This window comes from Oncorhynchus tshawytscha, linkage group LG16 (assembly GCF_018296145.1).
Source record: "Oncorhynchus tshawytscha isolate Ot180627B linkage group LG16, Otsh_v2.0, whole genome shotgun sequence".
Classification (NCBI taxonomy): domain Eukaryota; kingdom Metazoa; phylum Chordata; class Actinopteri; order Salmoniformes; family Salmonidae; genus Oncorhynchus; species Oncorhynchus tshawytscha.
In genome coordinates, this window is record NC_056444.1 from 83409156 (window position 1) to 83419733 (window position 10578).

Here is a 10578-nt window from a genome sequence, read left to right on the forward strand (position 1 = left end):
AATTGAGGGAAATCACTGAACTGATTGATTAACTCAGTTGGTCAGGTGTAGTGCCAGGTTGGGGCAAAATCCTGCTGCACTCCAGGAAGACGGTTGCCTAACACTGTTCTATATAGTGGACACCTGTTGACCAGGGCCCGGGGTGGGGGGGGGCTCCAGGAAGACGGTTGCCTACCACTGTTCTATATAGTGGACTTATTTTAATCAGGGCCCTGGGGGAGGGGGCCTCCGGGAAGACGGTTGCCTACCACTGTTCTATATAGTGGACTCCTTTTAGCCAGGGCCCGGGGTGGGGGGCTCCAGGAAGACGGGTGCCTACCACTGTTCTATATAGTGGACTCCTTTTAACCAGGGCCCGGGGTGGGGCTCCGGGAAGACGGTTGACTACCACTGCTCTATATAGTGGACTCCTTTTAACCAGGGCCCAGGGGTGTGGGGGGGGAGCCATTTGGGAAGTACCCTACGTAAGGCTCTGGGGGCATGTATGGACGGATAAGATCCCACACATATCAAAGGTAGTTTTTTTTAGGTCTCATTATATCCCCTAGCGCCCCTTCGCCAGCCTCTGGCTGAGACAATGCTTCCTCTGTTTCCTGGCGCCCAGAAGCTTACTTCAACCTCGACGCCCCTCAGACGCAGGTATGTGGGGTCCAGGTAGGGTAGGTAGACAACGGGCAGCGCAGAGCTGTATGTACAGGAACAGGAAACGTTTCCACTGTTCCTCTTACTCTCCCCAGAGGCCTCTTACTCTCCCCACTGAGGCCTCTTACTCTCCCCACTGAGGCCTCTTACTCTCCCCACTGAGGCCTCTTACTCTCCCCACTGAGGCCTCTTACTCTCCCCACTGAGGCCTCTTACTCTCCCCACTGAGGCCTCTTACTCTCCCCACTGAGGCCTCTTACCCTCCCCACTGAGGCCTCTTACTCTCCCCACTGAGGCCTCTTACTCTCCCCATTGAGGCCTCTTACTCTCCCCACTGAGGCCTCTTACTCTCCCCACTCCCAACTGAAGCCGCTTACTCTCCCCATTGAGGCCTCTTACTCTCCCCACTCCCCAGAGGCCTCTTACTCTCCCCACTCCCCAGAGGCCTCTTACTCTCCCCACTCCCAACTGAAGCCTCTTACTCTCCCCACTCCCAACTGAAGCCTCTTACTCTCCCCATTGAGGCCTCTTACTCTCCCCACTCCCCAGAGGCCTCTTACTCTCCCCACTGAGGCCTCTTACTCTCCCCACTCCCCAGAGGCCTCTTACTCTCCCCACTGAGGCCTCTTACTCTCCCCACTGAGGCCTCTTACTCTCCCCACTGAGGCCTCTTACTCTCCCCACTGAGGCCTCTTACCCTCCCCATTGAGGCCTCTTACTCTCCCCACTCCTCATTCAGGCCCCTTACTCTCCCCACTCCCCATTGATATCCCTGACACAGGTCATTCCCAAATGACACCTTATTCCCTATATAGTGCACTGTGTTTGATCAGGGCCCATAAGTATCCGGTCAAAAGTAGTGCCCTAAACAGGGAGCCATTTGGGATCAAGAGTTTAACCACCAAAACCCTCAACTGCATCTAAGCTCCAAGGCTAATTGAGTCTGTTTAAACCAAACCTCAGAGATTCCAGGGGGAATTATCCCAACATCTTTAAAAAGAAAAAAAAAGTTTCCTGTCACAGGCAATATTCCTTACATAGTGAGCTACTTCTGACCAGAAGTCTTTGGGCCCTGGTAAGAATTAGTGCACTAAATAGAGAATAGGGTCCCATTTGGGACCACAGGCCTGTTCTGCAACCTTGATTCCAACCAATTAAACCCCTGACTAAAAAGACAAGTATGAGACGTGAGACTGCAGGTCATGTGACCTCAGACCCATGTAGGAGGCTGTGAGAGAGCTGAGAGACAGGGACTAATGCTGTAATCAGTATTCCCAATAATGAAGGGCTTCACCAACCTAAGCTATTTCATTTCACCTGGGGGGGGACAGAGAGAGAAAGAGAGGCAGAGAGAGAGAAGGTTTGGATATGAGTGTGGGAAACGAACAGACACCAATTTAAAATGTAATTTTACCTCAGCGAGAGATTTTAAAATCAGTCCTTTCATTTGACCTCAGCGAGAGAGATTTTAAAGCAGTCTGCTATCAGCTGTTGGGACGCCAGACCAAGTCTGTGTTTACAGTGATGACTATCTACATACTCCCTGTTATCTTAACATAGCCTAAACGTTAGTTAGGCCACACCATTCAGAATGGACACTAAAACAGCTGTTCAGAGTGGTTAGGTTAGCAGTTAGCACTCTGAGATTCACTTTACACTAGTGAGGCGAAGAGATGAGATTTGGAATGATGGCTTCGCGATACTTAAATAAACACAATCATTCCTTTTCAATTATATTTTGAGATTAATTTAAAATGTGGAATGTTCACTATGGGACATATACACCAATCCCACGCTGACAAGTTCTGCCAAATGTTTTCTATTTCCTGATAACACTACATTAATTGGGATAAAAATAAGTTTCACAGGGAAACATGTATTGACACGGGAGTGCCATCTAGTGGTGAACATGTAGCACTGCAGACGATTCTACAGGATGCCTCTTGCAAAGTAGAACCTTGGTAATTGTAGTTCAATCAATCCTGCTGACTGCAGGAATGTCCACCAGATCTGTCGTCGTCTAATTGAATGTTAATTTCTCTACCATAAGCCGCCCTCCAACGTCGTTTCGGAGAACTTGGCAGTACGTCCAATCGGCAGATCAAGTGTATATAGTGTGGGTGAGCACTTTACTGATGTCAACAGAGGGCCCCCATGGCAGTGATGGGGGTTATGGTATGGGGCAGGCATAAAGCTACAGGCAACGAATTTCGCATTTATCGATGTCAATTTGTATGCACAGAGATATCGTGACGAGATCCTGAGGCTCGTTGTCGTGCCATTCATCCGCCGTCATCACCTCATGTATCAGCATGATAATGCACAGCCCCATGTCAAAACGACCTGGACACAATTCCCGGAAGCTGAAAACGCCCCAGTTCTTCCATGCATATTCACCAGACATGTTGTTTCGTTTAATAGTTTTGTTCAAGACACCTAAAATCACTCACGTGGAGGCGGGCATCTTTCACACACAAATGTGTTTGACAACCTGCATGGAAGCAGGCATTGACAATCAGATTTTTTTTGTTTTTTTAATCCAAATGGTTGGAACTATGAACTGGGAACCAATCATCTATGAGTAATAATGACGCTTGAAACAAATTCTAATTCATTTTTATTTTACAAAGGGATTCCAGAGGCTCATCTCCTAGAAGTTCCTGTTAGGAAAAGAGAGAGGAAGAGAACGTTAGATCTGGGTGTTGCAGTAGAGCCTGACCAATCACAGTTTAATTTAGGCCAACAACGGCACCAATCACAGTTTAATTTAGTAGAGCCTGACCAATCACAGTTTAATTTAGTAGAGCCTGACCAATCACAGTTTAATTTAGTAGAGCCTGACCAATCACAGCTTAATTTAGTCGAACAACGGCACCAATCACAGTTTAATTTAGTCGAACAACGGCACCAATCACAGTTTAATTTAGTCGAACAACGGCACCAATCACACACTGGCTGTGCCCAAATACCCATATGTGCGTTCTAAATACAACTGAGGAGTATTTCCATCTGTAATAAAGCACTTGTGTGTAAAAACTCATTCTGATTGGCTGGGCCTGGCTCCTCAAAAAATATTGCTTATTTCAAAGCCGATTGTCACCAAAAACTTTATTAATTAATTCACTTATATAGTCTCCCCCCCCCCCCATCTCTCCCAGTCAAAACCATCTTTGCTCAAACTGACCCTGAATGACATCACGGGTCTTAAAGAGACAGGCACACTTTTATAAAATAACAGATTGCTTCTTTTTTGTTGTTGTTCTAATTGTTGTTGATCAATACAATAAGTATCGAAGGGAAGGGAAGCACATTGTTTTTCGTCTGTAGCCCCGTGAAATCAGCCCAAAAACAAGCTCAATAACTCAATTCATTCACACACTCCTATTTGAACATGAATCCACCTGTATTGTGACTAGACCGTGGCTACATCTTGATTTACCCAGTTTATCAAGAGAGATTTACCATTCAAATAAATTACCAATATAATTATGTAGTTTTCTAAATAAATATTGTATGATTGATTCATTTAATGCATACATTTAAAATGTAATGATTATGAACTCGACAAATCTGTCTGGATCAAGAGCCATTCTGTGACTTTGGCTAATAGGCCTTCTTCATTTGTTGTGGTATCGAGTATCTAAGTCAAAACTTGTTGGTATCGTGACAAAACACCAGGCTGAACACAGAACAGCAGAGATGTACTTACTTTGACACGATGCTGTCGGTCTTAGCCAGCCTCAGGAGGGAGTCGTCGGCCTCGCCCTGCAGGACGGGACAGGAGGGTCCGTTACATAGTTCCTCACACATACACACACACACACACACACACATATATATATATATATATACACACATACATAGATATACACACACACAAACACACCTCACATTTGTTAACGCCATCACACAGAAGATAATGCACAATAGCAAATGATGCCATGGTGACTTGAGGGATAAATGTGCGAGTGGGGAGGGGGTGTAGAGGTCTCTATAATGATAAAATCTACTACTTTTCCTACTCATTGATTACAGTTGAGATGGATTAATACGTCTGTGTTTATTTAACCTTTTATGCCATTTTTTTTATTTGGAGATTCTGAAATGCTCTTGACTTCAATTAATGACACTAAATGATATGACCGACTGAAGAATTTAACTAATTAATGTACCTGGATAAAAGATAGTTGATGCCAGTGGTGTGTCTGAAGTTTAGCTATAACCTTGGTATGGAGGAGAGAGCATGGCCTCAAACCATCTCAGTTATCAGTAACAGAGCCACCGCAGGAGGACAGAGCCACCGCAGGAGGACAGAGCCACCGCAGGAGGACAGAGCCACCCGCAGGAGGACAGAGCCACCGCAGGAGGACAGAGCCACCGCAGGAGGACAGAGCCACCCGCAGGAGGACAGAGCCACCGCAGGAGGACAGAGCCACCCGCAGGAGGACAGAGCCACCCCGCCAGGAGGACAGAGCCACCGCAGGAGGACAGAGCCACCCGCAGGAGGACAGAGCCACCCGCAGGAGGACAGAGCCACCGCAGGAGGACAGAGCCACCGCAGGAGGACAGAGCCACCTGCAGGCCAAGCCTCGCTGCCAACAACCTGCAACATCGCCTTGTGTAAGGCTGCAAAATTCCAGCAACTTTTCCAAGAAATGCCAGTCGTAAATTTGCAACCCACTCCTCGTGAAAACGGAGACACCTACCATTCTACGGATGGCACCACAGATAGCGTAGGTCTTGAACTGGCCATTGAAGCGACCGGTTGCCTTGTCAACCTGCAATAAAAAAATATATATTAGTACAATGAGGTTATTATATAAGGAGAAGAGGGCCTGTCATGTCAAATATTGACCCCCTGCCAAAAATTGACCCACTGCCAAAAAGTGCCAAAAATTGACCCACTGGCAAAAAGTGCCAAATATTGACCCCCTGCCAAAAAGTGCCAAATATTGACCCCCTGCCAAAAAGTGCCAAATATTGACCCCCTGCCAAAAAGTGCCAAATACTGACCCACTGCCAAAGAGAAACTACTAGCGTCCGTTGCTAGAACATGCCAAATTCTGCAATACATTGTTTGGGGGGGATCATCGTTACAGGTTATTTACAATATGTTTTAGCCTTAAATCTCACCATTTATTGGCAGATAATGTATAGAACACGATCACTGATTTAGTGAGCAGGAAACGATGGATGACAACACCACCACGAGCTAAGACCACTTCTCCAAACAACCTCTTTATTTAGCTAGCTAGCTAGGGCTAAGCTTCGTTTTCTATTGTACTACTTGTTAAAAAAAAAAATAAAAAAAAAATCGCCCTCTCTCTTATACTAAGTAGCCAAATGAAAAGTGCCGTCAGCTTTAAAATGTTAGAAAAAAGGTTAACGTCGGTAATCGAGCGTCTTGTCGTCTGAGTGATCAGATCGTACCTCGTACCATCCCAGGATTCATGTGGATAACCCATTTTAAAATTCAAACGGAGAATATCACTGGAAAGTTTGCATCCCTGTCTTGAAATAGACGTTCAATAAATGTAGTTCTATTGTAGACGGTCTCATAATGTGCAGCCAGCGTTTCCCAAACTCTGTCCTCGTTTTGTTTTTTTCCCCTAACACTACACAGCTCATTCAAACTATCAAAGCTCGCCGATTAGTTGATTATTTGAATCAGCCGTTTAGTGCAAGGGGAAAATCCAAAATGTGCACCCTTTGGGGTCCCGAGGACTGAGTTTGGGTTACCTGTGTTCTCTCTCTCTACAGGAGCTGATCAGTCGTCAGTATTGTGAAATAATTATAATGTAAGATTTGAGTAGCAGAGCTGTCTTTTATTAAAATCCTATCAGATCCCGTAGAGGTTAAATCCTATCAGATCCCATAGAGGTTAAATCCTATCAGATCCCGTAGAGGTTAAATCCTACCAGTATCGACATGCTCCGACAACACACTTAGCGGCTGTTCTCTCTGTGTGCCGTTTTGGGAAAATGCGTCTTCGGCCGTTGTATGAAAGACGCATCGTTAAACCGCATATACGCTCAACTTCCACCGCTTTCGGGGAAACTGGGCCCAGATCAATGAAAGACTACTGGGTGTGTTTCCGTGGAGGCTGCTGAGGGGAGGACGGCTCATAAATGGTCAGAACCGAGCAAATGGAATGACATCAAACACCTAGAAACCGTATGTTTGATATTTGATACCATTCCACTGAATCCACTCCAGTCATTACCACGAGTCCAGTCCTCCCCAATGAAGGTTCCACCAATCTCCTGTGATGTGGCGCAAATGGAACACGGTCCCCTGTGTTTAATAGGGTGCCATTTGGGACAAAGACACTAAAGTACATTATGAAGTCATAGAGTTCTATAGCTTGTGCCACTAGTGATTACCTCAGCAATGTTGATCTGGATAGAGGCGTGGTCCTTGGCTCCGATGATTCTGTTGCTTGCAGAGCTGAATGACACAGGGTCATAGCAAGTTGCATATAGAATCAGACTTACAGGAACTCTAGCTAATGTTGTTGACAGGGCAAAATGAATTTAGAGTGCATTCATCAACACAAAGTTAAATTATGTATCTAGCTATTACACAAACATCTAACGTTGCTCGTTATCGTAGGCTTGTTTCGTTCCAGGTGTGGTGCTACGAGGGACTCACCATTTACGTGGGACGTACAGGTCCACGAATTCACCAGCGTCGTTCTGCATTCTGTTTTTTTTTTTGGTGATGATGATCGGTCACTCGATCTGTGAGTAGCAGAGAAAAAGATTGAGCTATTAATCAGCTAGCTTGCACCAACACAGAAGTTCAGCACCCTGCCCTGTCACACACCACCTTAGCGACTGCCGCCCGATGTACAAAGTCATGGAACACTGGTCCCTTTAATTACCACATACCGTTTTACCCACTTCATATGTAAACACTGTATTCTAGTCAAGGTAAAGGCTATTTAACTATTGCTGTACCGATACCATTCTTCAGATAGTATATAGTATATATTCTATCCATATGGTAACATAGCGGTTAGAGCGTTGGGCCAGTAACCGGAAGAATCCCCGAGCTGACGAGGTAAACCCGCTGTTCCCCGGGAGCAGGTGGATGTCGATTTATGTCGATCCCGCCCGGGGTTAAACGCGGTAGAAACATTTCAGTTGGAGAACTGACGAGGCACCCCCCCTTTCCTATATAGTCTATACATCCATCAAATATAGAGTTATACGCCGGACTTGCGACATTTCTCGTCCTAATATGTCTTAATTCTGTTCCTAGGCCGTCATTGTAAATAAGAATGTTCTTAACTGACTTGCCTAGTTAAATAAAAACTTAAAACATTTTTTGTTTTTGTTTTACTACATTAGCTATTATAGAGCAAATAGCTAGCTAGCTTAATGTGTTAACGTGTTAAGATAGTTAGTCAAGCTCAACATTTCTCGTTTGCATGGCAACGTTAGGCTGGGAAAAATAATGCGCTTATTAAATATCAGAATTGATTCAACAATCTCTGGTGGAGAGGGGAGACGTTCATAAACACATACGAAGCCATGTGAACATTTGCGTTGACGCCGAAGCATCCAGCATGTGGCAGGCACAGCGGGTAGCATGCCGACTTTTTTCACCATAAATGTGCCAAAATAACGACAACATTCAAAATAAATAAAGCACTGCCGTTAACGGAGATGCTTCGCAATATATTTTTTTTAACCTATTGGGCCGCTATGGTTCGTGAAAGTACAGTATTTCTGTATTCGTACAAACAGAGAAAATCTTTCTCTCACCTTTTATCACAAATGGCTGACAGGAAAGAGAGAACGTCGTTACCGGATGTTGAACCTTCTGCTACCGGTGTCGCAAGTAATTACTTCCGTACGGAAACATTAAAAACCAAAACTGGGCTTTTGTGCAAATATTGTTACAAAAAAATAAAAATACAATGTTCCACAAACTACGTTACGCGAGTAAAGTCATACCATATATATAAGAAATCACAGCTGTAATGGAAACATTAAGTTTCGGTAAAATGTTATAAATGCCGACAGATAATTTGTTCGTTTGACATGGTGGGATCTTTTTGTGATGGTAAAATTAATTACGCTAGAAATGATGGTGGAAACGGATTTATGCGAAAATATTGATACAACCATCATATCAAAGTACATTTGGAGTCACGAGATGATATGGTGTGTGGTACTCCCACTAAGACTCGGGGAAACTACAGTTTATTAGGCTACAGATGAAACAAGTTATGATGAACTTCACAGAGTGGTCAAATAAACATTTCAAATCTAATTTTATTTGTCACATGCTTTGTTAACAACAGCTGTAGACTAGCAATGAAATGCTTACTTACAGGCCGTTCACAACAATGCAGAGAGAAAGAAAATATAGAAATAATTTAAACGTAAAACAGGTCATAATAAATACACAATGAGTAATGATAACTTGGTAAAGTGACCGATAAACAGTAGCAGCAGTATATGTGCTGAGACAAAAGAGTTGGTGTAAAAAGGGTCCATGCAGATAGTTAAATAGTTACTTGGACTCACTATTTTGCCATCTAATGGCATGGGGAAGAAGCTGTTCAGGGTCCTGTTGGTTCCAGACTTACACCAGTACAGCTTGCCATGCAATAGCAGAGAGAACAGTCTATGACTTGGGTGGCTGGAGTCTTAAAACATTTTTTAGGGCTTTCCTCTGAGAACTGCCTGGCAGGGGCGCAACTTTCACTGGGGACAGGGGGGACATGACCCCTCCACATTCTGAAACAGTATTTTTGCCCCCTCCCCCCAGTTTTAGAATTGCACTGTGATATAAACACGGCCGGTGTGCTTTAGGACCATGTGGACACCTCAGAGCTGTCGAGTAGGCTGTATTCCAGTTTAAGCAGGCAGAACGTAGGACCACATGGACACCACATCTTGTGCAGGCAGGTTGTGTGAAGGCAAAGCTTCTGAAAGGCTGACGGATAGGACCAGCATGGGAAAGATGATCAGAGGCAGCTGCTGTCTGTGCTTTTTCTCTCCGAGTTGTAATAGCAAGCATAGCAGAAACTGGCTACTCTTTAGTTGACTGATCTAGCGGGCAAGGTAACTGCTGTTTGACAGAAGACATTTTTTTTTTATTCCCAGTGCAAATGACATGTTACGTTAGCCATTGTTTCATCCCCTCTCGCTGTCTGTCAGGTAGTAGTATCTAACAGCTGTTATGTGTATGGAAATGTTTTGTAGCCTTCGTTTTGTCACGTTTCAACAGAAGTACATTTGATGATGTACCAATATTAGCTAAAGCTAGCCAAATGTTGGCTAATGTTAGCTAGCTCGCTAATTTTAGCAATTATTTTTTAATATCACTAGAGATTGTGTCATCTGTGGATCTGTTTGGGCGGTATGCAAATTGGAATGGGTCCAGGGTGTCTGGGATAATGTCGTTGATGTGAGCCATGACCAGCCTTTCAAAGCATTTTATGACTACAGATGTGAGTGCTACAGGAGATAGTCATTTAGACAGGTTACCTAGGCGTTCTTGGGCACAGGGACTATAGTGGTCTGCTTGAAACATGTAGAGGTTGAAAATGTAATTGAAGACGCTTGCCAGCTTGTCATGCCCTGAGTAAGGTTCTGTTCCTTGAACCGGATCCAACCCCTGGTGATCACACAGTTGTCTGGAAACAGCTGGTGCTCTCATGCATGGTTCAATGTTGCTTGCTTCGAAGCTATCATAGAAGGCATTTAACTCATCTGGTAGGCTTGCTTCACTGGGAAGCTCACGGCTGGGTTTCCCTTTGTAATCCGGGATAGTTTGCAATCCCAGCTACATCCGTTCAAGCTTTTATGCTCCTTTCCAATAAATATTGAGGGTCTTATTCTGTTGACATGATGATCAATGCTTGACAGCTTAATCCGTAATAATCTCTTCATTTAGTTTACCCTGTATCTGCAGAGCTGT

General features: G+C 44.5%; 1 protein-coding gene across 1 annotated transcript; it reads right to left on the reverse strand.

The window, feature by feature from the left end:
- Positions 1-3242: 3242 nt before the first annotated feature.
- Positions 3243-8497, reverse strand: LOC112216452 (40S ribosomal protein S21). Its single transcript, XM_042299810.1, has 6 exons — positions 8412-8497; positions 7294-7382; positions 7026-7089; positions 5349-5420; positions 4352-4407; positions 3243-3302 (listed from the first exon to the last, which is right to left on the reverse strand). The coding sequence occupies exons 2-6, from the start codon at positions 7341-7343 to the stop codon at positions 3293-3295; spliced, it is 252 nt and encodes an 83-aa protein (XP_042155744.1). The 5' UTR covers positions 7344-7382; positions 8412-8497; the 3' UTR covers positions 3243-3292.
- Positions 8498-10578: the final 2081 nt, after the last annotated feature.